This window comes from Pleurodeles waltl, chromosome 4_2 (assembly GCF_031143425.1).
Source record: "Pleurodeles waltl isolate 20211129_DDA chromosome 4_2, aPleWal1.hap1.20221129, whole genome shotgun sequence".
Classification (NCBI taxonomy): Eukaryota; Metazoa; Chordata; class Amphibia; order Caudata; family Salamandridae; genus Pleurodeles; species Pleurodeles waltl.
Window position 1 is genome coordinate 1039593871 of NC_090443.1, and position 17912 is coordinate 1039611782.

A 17912-nucleotide genomic window follows, 5' to 3' on the forward strand; every position below is an offset into this window, starting at 1 on the left:
ATCCAAAACAAGTCCGTTCCCTGCCGTCTGAGTACATTCTTATCAGCCTAAGCCCTTGGTGGGGAAAAACACAAAGAATAAAAATATGTGCACATTGTACAATGTGGAAAACTACTTGCAGCTTTTAACGTGGCAGTGTCTAATGCTAAGATAAAGTCAATAGGCAAAATGAATCTGGTGGTCACTAATGTGACGGTATGCTGCTAAGCTAAGTGCAACGTGGAGTCAGTGGTCAAAACACACATATCATTGCAATACAGTGGTGTGGGCGTGGTGGTTGTGGCAGGTAAGACCTTTTGATGGGTGTATGGAAGAATGTTGGTGGAAGTGGGTGTATAAATATAGCTGTGTGAATGTCTGATTGGTGTGTTTTGTTGTGTATTGGCGGTTGTGCAGAAATGTAATGGTAGGAATATTCTTCTATATATGATGTTGGGTCATGGTTGTATGGTGGAGGTTGGATAGCCATATGATGGTGGGTGAAAATACATTTGAATGTGGGTGTACTGACATTTTATGATAGGTTTAATAGCAGGTTTGTTGAAGTGTGATATTTGTCTGGATGTATAATAGTTGATGTGTTTGCATATAATGGTGGGTGGGTGGATTTATGATGGTGGCTGTGCTGTGTGCTGATGTATGATGTTGCCTATGTAGATGTCTGATGGTGGGTAAATTGGCATATGATGGTTGCTATGCTGTGTGCTGATGTATGATGTTGCCTATGTAGATGTATGATGGTGGGTGCATTGGCATATGATGGTGGCCGTGTGGGCATACGTACCCCTCCAGCATCTTCATGCATCATTGCTCATGCTGCCCCATGTCTACCCTTGGCCTCCTCCCTGTGGCCCAGTCTCCTGCAGCCACTGTGTATGGCCCTGACCCACTGCTCCCCATGTGCTGCCCTGCCCCACCACTTTTGCTTTATTCCTCCCTCTGTCTGTCCGGTGCCTCCCCTGAATATTTCTGTTGTGCTGCCCAGGCCCCTGCAAACCCTGTGTTTTCCACTGTCCTCCCTGCTGGCCTTTTTTTGCCCCCATCCCAAAAAGGATTGTCGCACTGGGCGCCACCAGTGCTAAAGTTGCGCATGGATACTAACTCTAGGAAACCATAAGGAGATGGGATGTTTTGTCCTTGATAATGTCCTGCAAAGAAAATGTGCACAATGGAAAAAGAAGACCCACCATGCTGGATTTTACATCCCTTGGAAATACCTCCATTGGAGGGTGACCAGCTGCTTATCCTTACCTGAATGTAGTTTGCCATGTGCATGGCGAAGGAGTTCTGCGGGCTGTCCACAATGATGCAGGCCCCCATGTTGGAGGTGGTGTTGTGCATGTCAAACATGAAGTCATAGGCCTCCGGAGAGCCCTTTGGACCGTAGATTTTGTTGAGTTCCTTCGCTCGTTTGACCTCGTAGGGCTCTTCTTCGGAGTCCAGAGCACTGCAGAGGAGGTAAGGGAAGATCAGGAGCTAGAATCCTCAGAGGTACACCTGGTTTGGGAGACCACTTATGAGGTGCAGATGCTGCAGGAACTGAGACACCAGGGTTGAAATGCACAGAGGACTGTGTTACCATTGGAAAGGTAAACCCCTAATCGACTGGTGACTCGTGGTGGAAGTGTGTGTGCAACTTTGTGGGTATTTGTGAGATGGTTGCATTGATGGAGATTGTGTGGTTGTGTGAGCGTCTGTGTTTGAGTGAAGTGGTTTCTCTAGGTTTGGGCCCTATTAGTAGAGCTTTGTGTCTGTGTGTGTGCCTAAGATGATGGTCCCAACAAGAGTGAACCATTGTGCTGGAGGTTTTACACTGTGTGCTTGATGGTGGTAACTTCCCCTATTGGGCCTCTTTTTTATAATTGTTTATGAGATTTATAATCAGGAAGTAGTGCAATAATACAAACCATGACATAAGAACAAAAATATTTTTTTTTAATCCTCAGAATGGTTAATGGCAATACACATGTTGCACTGAGAGGGTGCACAATGACTTCAACAAGATACGAAACATAATGATGTCAACTTAAGAGTAAAAGAAAAAAAAGAAGAGGACAAAGGAAAGGTGTGAGGATGGGGTGGGAGGGAACAGCCTCAAGGGAGGCGGGATCAAGGAAAGTGGTCCGGTAATCTTCAATCACGAATCATTGCGCAAGAAGGGCGATCATGCCTATTGGCCCTGCTGACGTGTGTTGTGTTTGTGAGTCTGATTTGCAGAATCGGGCCCTTTGCAACCAGAAAAAAGCATTTTTGAATGTACAAGACCATATTTTGCGATTTGGTGATCTATTACTTAATCCCAAAGCGGGTAGCAAATCATATTAGGAAGGGGCGTGCCAAGTGCGTCCTTCCTAATAGCGAGTCGCACTGGTATGTAGGAATGTTTTGGAACCGGGGAATTAAGTCGCAAAACATTCACAGTTACCACCAACTTCAAGATGGTGGTAAGCCATTCCTCTTTGCGAATGGGAATGCCAACATTTTTTCAGAGCAGGCAGTGGTCCCGCAGACCACTGCCTACTCCTAACAAATGAAAAGAAAACTTTTCAGATGTCTTTTTGTAATGCATCCCATTTTCCTATCAGGAGAACGGGCTGCATTACAAAAACAATTGCTTCACTGAAAAAGCAACCACAGACACCATCCCTGTGATTGTAGCCATTCACAATGGGTCGTAAATTGCAACCTTCCTCATGAATATTAATGATGAAGGTCAACTTGCGACCCACTGCGAATTGCTAACAGTGTCAAACACACTGTTGTACACCGCAGTTTGTGATTTCCTAATAGTGAATCGCTAACATTTGCTATTAGGAAATTGCAAACATGTGATTTGGTACATCTGGCTGTTGGTTTCTCCTGCACTGGGTTGCATCAATGGTGTTGTGTGTGAGGTTGATCCTTGTGATTCTGGATGCCTATGGTGGTCCAGTGTGTGAGTTTGCTCAAGGGAGGCCACTCCAGGGGTGATGCTCCAGAGAAAGAAAGCGATAGCAATAAGAGGGATTGAGAGATACTCACACCAAGTAGTCCATCTTGAAGCTGCGGTTCAGGTCCTGCTGAGTGTACCGTACGCACTTCTCCATGGCACGCGGGTTGGCGATGACGGCTGTGGCACTGAAGGTGGAACGGGTCAGCTCGGAAGGGTCTTTAATCCAATGCCTAGCAAGGAAGACCCCCGACATTTCATTGCCATGGGTGGAGCCGCTCACGACAACACGAGTCAGCGGCTTCGAGGGTACTTGGGTTGTCATCCTAACAGCAGGATACGCCCCTGAAAAGAAAAAGTTGCCACCAAGACCCCTGGTTAGTCAGCATGATTTGACTCTTTTGCTCATGGACCAGCAGGGAGACAAAGGTGCCTCACCTCTGATATTCTTAGGTGCTCCCCATAACTACCGAGATGTGGTAAAATGTCTGACAAGGGTGACCAAGGGGGCTTTACCAGCTTAAACGGGGGTGCCACTGGAGAAAAATAAATACATGTATGGCCCTTGCTAACTTTGATCTGTCGATTGCAGGGAAATAATAATTACCTTGACAAAGTTGTGAGATTTGGGTCAAAGAGTACCAAAGAAGCCAAAAGGTGATAGACAGAAAGAGAAATCATTTAAATACCAAAGATAAAATAAGTGAGAGGCAAATGGAGTGAGTGAGCTCGAAAATGGAAGGAGGGTAGGATGTCAATGAGGAGAGAAAGATGAAAAGCAAAAAGGAAGCTGGATGGAGAACGGCACAAATGAAAATTAAAATAAGGAAGTAATCAAAAGCAACAAAGATAGAAGGAAATAAATAAAAATGAAGCATGGAACGAAGGACAGCAAAAAGAAAAGGTGCAAGAGCGAATAATTAAAATGAAAACTGGAACGAGGGAAACAATTATGGAGAGCAGGAAAATAAATTGAAATAATGGAAAGAAGAGATGGGTAATGGAAAAAGAGAAACAACAAATGGAAGGAATAGAAAACGAACAGAGGATGAAATGAAGGGGAGAAGAAAGGACAAGAAGATCATGAGAAAGGAAGGAACACGAAAATAATTAAATAATTTAAAAAAGAAGGATGGAAAGAAAATGAAACAAGGATATTAAAAGAACAGAAAGGTATAAAAAATGAAAGATGGTATGAAAGAAAAATGGAAAGATGAATAAAAAGAGAATGGAAAAAAGAAAAGAACAATAGAATGCAGGAAGGAAAAAAGGACACTGAAAAAAGACCAAAAGGAAAAAAAAAAGTACAGAGAAAGAATGAAAGAGGTGAATACGGGTAAATGCAGTTTCTGACCAGATTCCTTTAAAACCATGCCATCAAATGCATTAATATGCACAATTATTTGCAAATTTTCCTTTGGTGAACAATTCTCACCGGCATTCATAGGAAAAATTGAGATCGCTCATTTTGCTCTTTTATTTAATGTCATAGGGCTCAAAGTCGGGGGCATTTTATTTTCCTGGCTGCTCCCTCGCGGGTGTAAGAAGTACATCTCGGTGGTCACTTTGGTCCTCTCAGAGGACCGAATCCTCAATCAAGATCATAGAAAAGACATCAGGTATGGACAACACCAAACCTGCTCAATAAAACTGCTTAGAGGTTCTTTAAACCCTACATGAGATAAAGCTTTGGTAGGGCAAACATCTCACAGAAATGTTGCATCACAGAAGTAATGAGACCATGAGGTAGGAGTAAACAAATTTACACACTAGAGTACATGTCTTGGACCCACAGACCAAACACCTAACCAACAACCTTTCCTTCATGCAGAAACCTCACCGGTGGGAGATGGGATCTCTCAGATGAGCTGAAATTTGCCACAGGTTAGGCACAGACTTGTCACCCTGTGTGCTGGTATTTAAAGAGCGAGATCCCAGGTGGGGAGGGGTTCTACCAAAATACTGAGGTTTCGTATCGCTCTGCACTGGTGTCTTCGGCACAATATCGACTACCACTATATCGTCAAGGTAAGTAGATGTGGAGTTAGAAGAGTAAATCAACATTCCTCGGGGGATGCTTGCCTTGGTGACGATATCATGAAGTCGCTATCAGTGAAGCCGATATTTTGACGTACGACATTGGGAAAAGAACAGAGCGACAGAGCGCTATCCGACACTGCGCGGAGGCGATATCAGAAGCTTGATAGCAAAGCACCATTGAATCTCGTTCGATTGGGTCCTGGATAGGGAAGGTTGCCCGAGTTGAGAAATCCAGTGATTTTAATAGTTCACCACTGAGGCCTAAAGCCTTATAATTACACTGACATCATTCATAAGTTTTATAGGGTTCTGTATGACACCTAGGTGGTGTGAGGGCACTTCACCAAGAACGAGTGCTAAGATGCCCATTCAATTCTGCAGATTCACGAAGCCGTTTTACGAGTAAGTTTGATCTACATGCCCAACTATAGTTGTTGAAAGGAAAACAGCTATAGGAATTGTCAAAGTTGGTTTTGCATTGTGCTCCCAGGGGTTTGGTTGAGGTGTCCCAGAGCTGTAAGGCCTTGTGAGTTTGTGTACACACACACAAATTTAGGAGCTCATTTACAAGCCCCCTGTGCCTCGGTGCGTCACTTTTTGTAAGGCACCCGTGGCGCACTGTGCAGGCCCATATCTATAAGGCACGCAAAGCCACTTTGCATGGCTATTCGTGGCGTTGAACATATGGTGCAGGCCAATGCAGAGCAAATCGCTATGTTGCTTCACTGCATCAGGGTGGCATTTCATTGGCATTGCTGTAGGTGTTCACACACAACACCCATGGGTTTTGACGCATTCCCAGATTTCCAAGAATCTGTAAAACTGAGAATGCGTCAAAATCTTACGCCTCCCCCGGGGAGGCGCAGCGAGGAGAAATATCTTTTATTTCTCCTATTTTTTCCCTCTTTGTGTGCTGCATTCATCGAAAAAGGAAAAAGCCTCCATGGATGGTGCCCGGGTGCCTGCGTCTGGGCACTCCATTGTGCGCCACCGCAGGGGGGGGAGGACAGAAATGTGCCGTATCTTGTAGAAACGGTGCATTTCTGCCCGTTCCCTGTGGCGCGGGTAGTTCAGTAACGTCACTTGATGCGCTGCCCTGCGCCACGGGCCTTGTAAACACGCCCCCTAGTTCTTTGTGGGTATTCACAAACTTTACTCTGAGCTCTTTTTAATGTGGAAAAAATTGGAAGTGATCTACTGACAAGCACAGGGGTAAATCCCTTTCTGGGGTGGGAAGTGCATTTGTACATCCCCTAAACTGGTGGGAGTACAAAGGAAGGAGTTTCTCCAGAGAGAGAGATGTCTGTCCTGTGAAGAGGAAAAGAGGGAATGTGATGGCACTTTCCATGCCTGCTGTGCACTGTGTAGGGATGTGCATGTGAGTCTCCCTGAGTCGTTGCTGGGTCAGGAAGGGGGTCAGGGGTGGGCTTGGAACCTCTGGCTGCCACGGGTTTCAGTCCTGACCTGTGGATTCTGAGACTGATTAAAGCCCTAATCCTCAGAGTGTAGATTTACTCATCTCCTTGAGAACAGGGCTCGTTGTGATCTGCACTAGTTGCACATACGTATAACCTATGAATTGTTCATTGTGTGCATTAAAAGTGGTAATTGCGTAGGAGAACAGACATTACTCGTCAAGCATTGTGTGTACCTCACGGTTCCTCCTAAGCCCTGAGAGTTACTCAGACTAACACTGTGGCCGGGTCACTTGAAGCCCCCACACAGCATCAGGATCACACAGTCATGGCTACAACCTGCAGGCCTGGCCCTGAGACAAGGCAACGCTGCAGCCCAACAGGCCCTCCTGTGTCAACAGAGATGTGTATACATGCAGCCATACGGGCACTGATGCCTGCACGCCAATATCCCTACAGGGAGATATACACAGGCCAACATGCCAACAGATAACCTTACACAGGCCAACATGCCAACAGATAACCTTACACAGGCCAACATGCCAACAGATAACCTTACACAGGCCAACATGCCAACAGATAACCTTACACAGACCAACATGCCAACAGATAACCTTACAAAGGTCAACATACCAACAGGTAACCTTACACAAGCCAACATACCAACAGATTACTTTACACGCAGGCCAGCATTCCAACTGAAAAACATACATGTAGGCCAAGATACTAACAAATAACCCTACATACAGGCCAACATACCAACTGATAATCTTACACATAGCCCAACATACCAACTGATAACCTTACACAGGCCAACATACCAACTGATAATCTTACACATAGCCCAACATACCAACTGATAATCTTGCACAACCCAACATACCAACAGATAGCCCTACATGCAGGCCAACATACCAACAAAAAACCTCAAACAGGCCAACATACCAACAAATAACTTTACGCAGGACAACATACCAACAGATAACCTTACGTACAGGCCAACATGCCAACAGATAACCTTACACAGAGGTCAACATACCAACTGATAACCCTACATGCAGGCTAACATACCAATGGATAACCTTACACGCAGGCCAACATACCAGCTAATAACTTTACACAGGCCAACATACCAACAGATAACCTTACACACAGGCCAACATACAAACAGATAACTTTACACGCAGGCCAACATATCAGCAGATAACCTTACACACAAGCCAACATACCGACAGATAACCTTACACGCAGGCCAACATACCAGGAGATAACCTTACACAGGCCAACATACCAATAGATAAGCTTACACACAGGTCAACATACAAACAGATAACCTTACATGCAGGCCAACATACCAACAGATAACGTTACACGCAGGCCAATATACCAACAGATAACCTTACATGCAAGCCAACGTACCAACAGATAACCTTACACAGACCAACATACCAACAGATAAGCTTACATGCAGGCCAACATACCAACAGATAATCTTACATGCAAGCCAACATACCAACAGATAACCTTACACAGGCCAACATACCAACAGATAACCTTACACGCAGGCCAACATATCAGCAGATAACCTTACACAGGCCAACATACCAACAAAAAAGCTTACACGCAGGCCAACATACCAACAGATAAGCTTACACGCAGGCCAACATATCAACAGATAACCTTACACGCAGGCCAACATACCAAGAGATAACCTTACATGCAGGCCAAGAGAGCAGCTGGACACATTCACAAAGACCAACAGGAATACAGAAACATGTGCACAGAGGCACACACATATATATGTCCTCGTGCACACAGACCAAAACACACAGTCAGAAACGCATGCATACACAGATGGACCCCAGACACAGAAACTGACATACCAAAACAGCCAAAGGCGTCAACATCACACATGCACACAAACAACACACCTAATCATAGTCACTAGCAACATACGTACAGTCACTAGCAACACATATGGGCACACATGAACGAACGGAATGAAAGGACTGACAGACGGTCAGACAGTTGGCAGAAATACCACAGCTACACACATCCGTGCACACACAGACCATCCTCCAGGGACCCGTGCACGCAGTTCAACGGACATACATACGCACAGACCACCATGCATCCAGGAATCCAAACCCACAGTCCAGAAGACATGTGTACCTTCATTCATTCATCCATTCATTACTTTACCCATGCACAGGCAGGCTTCCATGCACACACAGAGGGCACACATGCGGACACACACAGTGACAGGCAGTGCAGCCATACAAGGATGAGTTAAAGAGCAAACGGGCACAGGAGCTAGGTGACTGTGGGATGGATGGATGGATGAATGGATGAATGAATGAAAGGATGGATGCATGGACGGATGGACGTACGGATGATGAATGGAGGGATGGATCGACGGAAGGACTTACCGATGCCTGGACAGATGGACACATGGATGTACGGACGGACGGATGGATGGATGGAGAGAGGGATGGATGGATTGACAGATGGATCAATGGATGGATGGACGGAAGGACAGATGGAAGGAGGGATGGATGGGTGGATTAACAGATGACTCAATGAAAGGATGGACGGACGGAAGAACAGATGGATGGGTGGAGGGATGATAAATGGGCGGGCGTGCAGGTGGGTGGATGGACAGATGGATAAAAGCCTGAAATGGATAAATGGATGGATGGACGGACGGACAGATGGGCGGGTACAGCGGTGGATTGATTGATGGATGGGTGGATGGACGGATGGTTGAGAGCCTGAAACGGACGGACAGATGGATGGACAGACGGATGAAAGCTTCACAGGAGGATACATAATTGGTACTGGTATGATACAGGCGCTATCCACACGTCATGTGTAGACCATGCATGTAGACCCTATCATGTGAGCTGAAGAATGGTTTGTCCTGCCGGGTTAGGGAAGTCTAACCCCCACGCCCATGCAATGCCAGCCCCCATGCCCATGCAATGCCAGCCCCCTGTGGACTGACCACGTGAAGGTTCCACACTCCGCATGCCCATTCTGTCATTGGCCTCTTTGGTGTAACCGGGCATCAGTGGCATGGCAACTGAGTATCTGCATCAACAATTAATCACATCCTGGGTGCCGAACACCAGCTGTCCAGCTTGGGCTTTTCACACAGACTGTGACGCTCACACCGCGCTGGTGCACTCACTGGCAGTGCAGAGCTAAGCGCAAAGACGCATTACCCCTCGTTACACACACTGCAGGGCGGATGCCCTCGCCTCGAGGTCTTTAATTAGTCATACAAAGCAAGCATTTAGCGTCTACAATGTTGACAAAACGCACACACACAATATGCATTGCAATAAACCACACCAATAGGACATTCGGGACTAGAAGAGCTACCGACGCCGGCTCTAGGATGGTGCGACCGGTGCAGTCGCACCTGACGCTGTCTGCTGGTGGGGCAAGGGTGTTTAGAAATAACACGGATTTAAAAGCGGCTGCTGCAGAGTTCCTTGTGTGTCCGGCAGTTTTCAGGTAACAATAAAAGTGTCAGGATGACTGTGGTGATGAATGTTGGTGCTAGAGTGAGAGGGATCAGGTTTTGACTCGGGTCAGTTTCCGCTCATGCTGAAGTAGCGCAGAGGGTCGATGTGCCTGATGCACAGAACGTGTATCACGCAAATCACCCCCTGTAATTGTATGTGGATAGCTCAGTGGGTTGCTGATTTTGTCACAGAGATCCTTTTGGTACCTGCAGTTCCTAAGCTACAACCCTAATATTGCTCAATGAGGTATGAACTGCGTAAAAACTGCCTGGTACAGGTCACTACCCTGCCAAAAACCTCCATACCTATGTTTCCCCAGTCTTTCCTTTTCTTAAAGCTCCTAAAAGGGTCCAGTTGGGTAGAAGTACATTCTTGTTAGTAAAACCATCACCTGCCCATTTAAATGCGGAGTTTGCTCTTCTCCATTCCAAACATTCTTAAAATATACTGCCTACTAGTATTGGTGACGTGTGAATCATACACCTTGTAACCCTCATTTTCATTGGCTGTGTATATTGTGTGTGATGTAAGGTGCTCTGACACCCTACACTGGTATGGTAGCGCTATAACACAAACGTAATGCTTGTGAGAAAGAGACTATGGGGAGATGAGGGGCACTGGTGGAGCGGGGTAGATGTTTTTTGGGGGTGGGTGGGGGCGCCCACAAAGGTTGTCGCAATGGGCGCCCCCAGCACAGAAGCCGGCCCTGCACCCACACACTCTTTGAGCCAGGACATGCACTCGTATAGAGACAAGCTCTTGCTGTGTAAGAGTTTTGGGCAGTCCACGCAAAATAGCATTTTGCCATTGCAACACAGCCCATCCTCAAATAAAAAAGCATTCTATTAGGCCTTTTCTTGTAATGTGATGCCCCTAGGGGTGGTGTCCTAAGGCTTCTCCTTGACTCATCTTATGGTACCACTAGCCCCGAGCCAGCAGTATGTGGCAGTATGTGGCAGTCTATCTTTACCAAAAAATACAAATAATTTCTGTAGAGGGCTCTTCCTGCTATTTGCATGGCTTCGCAGCGCTTTCAACACTCTGCTAGGGAGTTTCCAAATGGTACCGTAGCGCCTACCGCGGTCAGATTGAGTTGGTGCTGATGTTTCACGAATACCCTGCTCTTCCGGTTGAGTGCTACCCACCCATCCTGTTTGAGAGAGACTGGTCTCACGATAACCTTACAACCTCCCGTGCCCCGGTGCAGACCACTAGCCTGGGCACCTCTGGGGCAGGGACCAGGGAAGCGATGCCACAACCCCTGCCTCGGTGAAGGCATCCCACACTGAATGAATGAATGAATGAGCTTTATTGTATGATTACTTAAAACCTTTACAAAAGTGGCGAAAATAGCTGCGAAAACTTCATAAATGAACAAGCGATAAACGTCACTTCATGCGTGACGCTATTTCACTTCCTTTAACTGAGCTAAAATCAAATTGATAAAAGTGGTAAAATCTAAGGGCCACATTTATAACCCGGTTTGTGGCGCTGGTGCACCACGCAATGTGGTGCAGGAGAAATGCAAACCTTAAGTCATGTTTATGAAGCCACGCACGACCACACTTCGTGGCCCTACGAGGCTTCATAAATCTCGAGCAACACAACACAGCGCAAGTCCCTGCGTTACATTAATGCGCGCCAGGTAGGCATTTCCATGGGTTTTGTGGTGGCTGTTCCCATGCAACATCCATGGATTTCGATGCATTCCCAGATTTACAAGAGCTTGTAAAACAGGGACTCTCCTCAAAAGAGACGCCACCCAGGAGAGGCGTAAGCATGAGAAATAGCTTAATTTCTCCTCGTTTTTCCTCTTTACATGTGTGCTGCATTCTGCAGGACACATAGAAAGAAGAAAACACCTCTCAGGATTGTCTTTGTGCAGGAAGGTGCCCCCTTGGGGGTGGGGGACAAAGTCCAGCAATATGTCCTTTAGCAATGTCCATGCCAGGTGTATGGATCTGCCGAATTTGGCCAAGTCTGTCACTGTTTCCACAGCGGGTGCTGATGGCACCGCGCCTGCACCCTGCCCTGCCCAGCCTCCTGTTATACTGACTAGTGGTCCTGACGAAGCTGCTCTTCCATCCACCAACATTGGCATGGGCAGTCCCCAAAATATGTCCCATGCACCTTCCTTGGCTTGGGCAGTCCCCAGAATATGTCCCATGCACCTTCCTTGGTGTGGGCAGTGCCCAAAATATGTCCCATGCACCTTCCTTGGGATGGTCAGTCCCCAAAATATGTCTCATGCACGTTTTTTTGGAGTGGGCAGTCACCAAAATGTGCCCCATCCACCTTCCTTGGGGTAGTCCCTCACCAAATTATGTCCCATCCACCTGCCTTGGAGTCGGCCGTCCCCAAATGATGCCCCATCTACCTTCTTTGGCGTGGGCAGTCCCCAAAATATGTCCCAGACATAACTACCTCCCTACAAATGTACTGAACCGGATCACATTTCTAACACCAACCAAACTCCTTTCCACATATTTTAGGACTGGGGCAATATGTCGCATATGTGCGGGCAAATGCCAAACACGCGCTTAGAAGCACCCAAAACCCGAATTCCCCAAATCTGGAGACCATTTCACGCAGCTATCAGGATGCTACGTCCAATGACATCCACAAAAAATGAGCTGAAAGTTGTGCTCTTCCAATAACACTTCTCCCTTTGAGGGACAATCGCTGTCCCTGGAAAAGACCCGGAAACAAGTCTTCATGGAGAGAGGTCACCAGCAGCATCATGTATGTAAACATGTTATTTCACCCTCTTGTGTATGCTGTCAAGTTATGGCTCTTACTGCACTCACAGCGTACTCTCCCCACCTTTGCAACACTTACCTGAACATCTGCAAAGCGCCTTGCCACCATTTGGCGCTCGTCAGCGCTATATACTACAGTAAATAGTTAAATGTTAATATTTTTGTAAGGCGATATTTGCGAATTGTGGGCGGCAGTGGATGTTTTTAAGTCTGTCATATCTCCCCTATTATCCAATATCTACATCATCTCTGTTATTCAACATCTTTCTAACCCCCCTAACAGACCTGATTAAATCCTTCAATCTCACCATTATGACATGCAACTCACCCTGTGTTTTCACATGCTACCATACCTAGGTACCAGTGGGGCCTCCTGCAGCCAGAGTTTGTAACACTCAATGCTGTCACTGCTCTTTGAAAGTATAGCGCCGTGACAGACAGCGCCTGCGACCCTGTGATCGATGAAGATTTCGGATATTGACCACCCTTCTATAATCCCTCGCGCTCATCAAACGAAGCAAGTTACCTTTGGGAAGTACTTGATTTAAAACTTCAAAATGGCAATTCTTAATTTTCTCATTTTAAAAAAAAATAAACTACGTTTAATCCAGTCTACCAGCTGTGTTTAGAACTGATAAATACCGACCCCCAGAGCCTCAGTTTCATCTCCAGAGTCATTCACTGAAATACACCAGTTACGCTTTCTGAAGCCCCCTACCTGGGAGACATGCCTGGCCCACCCACATAGAGACGTCCTGCCCACGCACGTGAACCCATGCCCTGCCCACCCACAAGGAGATGTGCTGCCCATCCACATGGAGACGTCCTGCCCACCCACATGAACCCATGCCTTGCCCACCCACAAGGAGATGTGCTGCCCACCCACATGGAGATGTGCTGCCACTCACATGGAGACGTCCTGCCCACCCACATGAACCCATGCCATGCCCACCCACAATGAGATGTGCTGCTCACCCACATGAACCCAAGATCTGCCCACCCACATGAACCCATGCCCTGACCACCCACAAGGAGATGTGCTGCCCCCGACATGGAGACGTCCTGCCCACCCCCATGGACCCATGCCCTGCCCACCCACGTGGAGACATCACTGCTCACTTACCTTAGAAATAGATGCTCCCCCCAAAAAGAAGGCATTGCCAGGCCACCCATTTGAAGACGTGCGGCCCACACTCAGGGAGGCAAGGCCAGCCCAACCCCACGGAGACATCAACTGTCCACCCACACGGAAGCGTGCCCGGCTCACACACATGAAGGCATGCCCAGCCCCACAGACACGTGCCCGGCCCCACAGACACGTGCCCAGCCCCACAGACACGTGCCCGGCCAGCTACCAACATGGACTCGGGCTGGAGAGGCCCCAGACAAACAATAAACTGTCACTATAGCTTGTGCAAGACCCCAATCCAGGCCCCGAACTAGGCTCGGAAGACCCTAACCCACCCCCAAACACGAGTTAAACTATCACTATAACTTGTGCAAACCCCCAACTCAGGCCCCAAACATGACTTATGATATCTCTATAACTTTTGCAGACCCCCAACCCAGGCCCCAAACACAATTTAAGCTATCAATATAACTTGTGCAAGACTCCAACCCAGGCCCCAAACGTGACTTAAGCTATCACTGTAACTTGTGCAAGGTCCCAATCCAGCTCCCAACCAAGACTCACAAGACCCTAATCCAGGCCCCAAACGTGACATAAACTAGCACTATCACTTGTGCAAGACGCCAACCCAGACCCTAAACAAATCTTACTCTATCACTATAACTTGTGCAAACCCCCCCAACCAAGGCCGAAAAAGGCAGCTGTTATCACTAAAACGTGTTTAAGACCCCAACCCAGGACGAAGCAAGATTTAAGCTATCACTACAGATTGTGCAGGATCCCAACCTTGATTTGAAACAAGATATAAAATACCATACCTTGTGCAAGACTGCAACCAAGGATCCAAACACAATTTAAGATATCACTATCACTTGTGCAAGACTGCGACCAAGGATCCAAACACGAGTTAAGATATCACTATCACTTGTGCAAGATTCCAATCCATGCTCCAAACAAGACTTAACCGATCACTTTAACTTGTGCAAAACCCCAAATCCAGGCCCCCAAACACGAGTTAAGCTATCACTATCACTTATGCAGTGAGCGGTGTGTTATGCATTCACCACCACTGCAGCACTGAGACACCAGCAATTCTTTTTATCACTTTATAACACAAGTAACTGCACAACAGAAGTAAACAGAGGGTGAGGTAGGGGTTTAAAAAGCACGGAGTAAAGTAACTAAAAAAACACTGCGGCAGGATGAGTGAGAGATGGAAGGAGGGGTCGGAGGGGAGCAGCGAACGGGGGATGGGAGACACCTGTAAACGAAGCTTAGAGGGGTAGATGGGAAAGTTAAAAGGTACTGATAGACATACAGATAGATAGACAGATAGATAGATAGATAGATAGATAGATAGATAGATAGATAGATAGATAGATAGATAGATAGATAGATAGGCACGTAGATAGATAGATAGATAGAGAGATAGAGAGATAGAGAGATAGAGAGATGGATAGATAGAGAGATAGATAGATAGATAGATAGATAGATAGATAGATAGATAGATAGATAGATAGATAGATAGATAGATAGATAGAGAGAGAAAGAGATAGGTAGGTAGATAGATAGATAGATAGATAGATAGATAGATAGATAGATAGATAGATAGATAGATAGATAGATAGATAGATAGATAGATAGATAGATAGATAGATAGATAGATAGACACATAGATAGATGGATGGATAGATAGATAGATAGATAGATAGATAGATAGATAGATAGATAGATAGATAGATAGATAGATAGATAGATAGATAGATAGATAGATAGATAGATAGATAGATAGATAGCCTGGCAATTGAGGAAGACAGACAAAAGAGACAGAGACTAGTATGAAATACCAGATACAAAGACAGGAACTCAGATGTGAAATTTTGGCAGAGTAACAGAGAAGATAGAGGCAAAGAGTCACGGACAGACAGGATGACAGAGGATGGTAGAATGAAAGAAAGGCAGGCAGCACAGATGATTTAGAGACAGATAAAGCACAGAGATACATATGAAAGCAGATAAGAAGTCGCAGAGCGGTAGAGACACGAATACAGTGGATGCGAGGACGGAGGCAGAGACTCAGTGATCAGTAGATCTGGACAGACAAGGAGACGCAGAGACAGAGGTGGAGATGAGGATAGATCAGCGCACAGGGGGATAATAAGATAGAGAGTGTGAGAAGATCACGGGAGAGACTTATTAAAAAAAGACAATACTCACTGATCAGAAGCCGGTGAGTGGAAAGACAGAAGACGTCCAACTCTCAAGCAAAGACACCAGAAACATGGCTCGAGCCTACTTATACTAACGCCACATGGAAGTGAAAGCCGAAGGAGGAAGACGCATGGAGGATGTTTCAGCAAATAAGAGGTTACTTCCACAAAGAGAAGCGTGGACCACGAGACCGCGGGTCCGAAATAGAAAGGCAGGAAGGAGCCCATCATAGAAGCGAGTGATGGACAGACTCCTCGACAGCCATGAGGCCAGGTGGGCTGTTACATCACAGGCTTTTGGAGACTCTCCATCGCCTGAGCAGACCGAGAAATCAACAAAACATGCATCCATCCATAGACTTAGCACTGCCTCGCGGGACGATGAAATCAACAAACTCCTCTCTGGTCCATAGACTCCATTGTCTCACGAGAACATGAACTCAACAAAACATGCATCCATCCATAGACTTAGCACTGCCTCGCGGGACGATGGAATCAACAAACACCACTCTGCTCCATAGACTCCATTGTCTCACGAGAACATGAACTCAACAAATCATGCATCCATCCATAGACTTAGCACTGCCTCGCGGGACGATGGAATCAACAAAGAACACTTTGGTCCATAGACTCCATTGTCTCACGAGAACATGAACTCAACAAATCATGCATCCATCCATAGACTTAGCACTGCCTCGCGGGACGATGGAATCAACAAACACCACTCTGCTCCATAGACTCCATTGTCTCACGAGAACATGAACTCAACAAATCATGCATCCATCCATAGACTTAGCACTGCCTCGCGGGACGATGGAATCAACAAACACCACTCTGCTCCATAGACTCCATTGTCTCACGAGAACATGAACTCAACAAATCATGCATCCATCCATAGACTTAGCACTGCCTCGCGGGACGATGAAATCAACAAAGAACACTTTGGTCCATAGAATAAGTTGCCTCACGAGAACATGAACTCAACAAAGAACGCATGGGCCCATCCACTCTCCATTGCTTGTCAAGACATTGAAATCTACAGCGCACATGTTGATCAATATTTATTTATTTCATGCTTTTCTATAGCATGGGCCAGACCTCTGGGGTGTCACGGTGCTTTACAAAAAAAAATTAGGACGTAACCAACATAATGCAAATGAAGACAAGTAAATCAATATAGCATGTAGAAAACCGAAGTGCAAAGAACCTCTGGAGAACACTTGATAATGGGGGAGAAATATTCTAAGATAAATTAGATGGAAGGAATGAGCATTGAAATCCCGGGTGTTCAGCAAAACAGAGAATTCAGGGTTGGCAGATTTTTATTTTCGGGGTGCCCAACAGGTCCTCAGATTAGCGGTACCCGAAGGGAGGTGTTGTTCAAAAAGTAGATTTTTTTAAAAGTCATTATTCAAATACATCCGAGGAGGCAATTACCTTGATCGCTGGAAGGATAGTTACTGGGTCTGGGGGCATTGCCCAAAATACTGTAAAGTCCATTTGGATGTTTTCAGCATTTGGATTCCCAGGACAAGTGACAATAAACTGTTCATTGTCCCGCAAGACCATGGAATCAACAAGGAACCCGTGGGCCCATACTCAGTTGCCTCATGATGAGACCATGAAATCAGCATGGACCCCTAGACCCACATTTCTGATGAGACCATTGGATTGCCAAGGAACAAATGGATGCATCGACTCTCCATTGTCTGGTGAGACTATGAAATCGACAACTCATACTTATCAATAGACTCTGCTTTGCCTCATTAGACCACTGAATCAACAAATAACACATGGACCCATGTCTGATGAGGCTAGAAAATCAACAAACACCTGAAGGCGTTAACTCTAGATTGTCTGAGGAGACCACAAAATCAACAAAGAACACACGGACCAATAG

At 46.2% G+C, this 17912-nt stretch overlaps 1 protein-coding gene across 1 annotated transcript in view; it reads right to left on the bottom strand.

Moving 5' to 3' along the window:
• The window catches only part of LOC138293678 (N-acyl-aromatic-L-amino acid amidohydrolase (carboxylate-forming)-like), a 30897-nt gene extending 14788 nt beyond the window's left edge, over positions 1–16109 (bottom strand). Inside the window, exons 1-3 of the mRNA XM_069232983.1 lie at positions 16020–16109; positions 3022–3274; positions 1252–1447 (exon numbers count right to left, since the gene is read on the bottom strand). Of these exons, the coding sequence (XP_069089084.1) occupies positions 1252–1447; positions 3022–3254 (429 nt within the window). The 5' untranslated portion in view covers positions 3255–3274; positions 16020–16109. The remainder of the gene's footprint in view (positions 1–1251; positions 1448–3021; positions 3275–16019) is intronic.
• Between the last annotated feature and the right edge of the window lie 1803 nt (positions 16110–17912).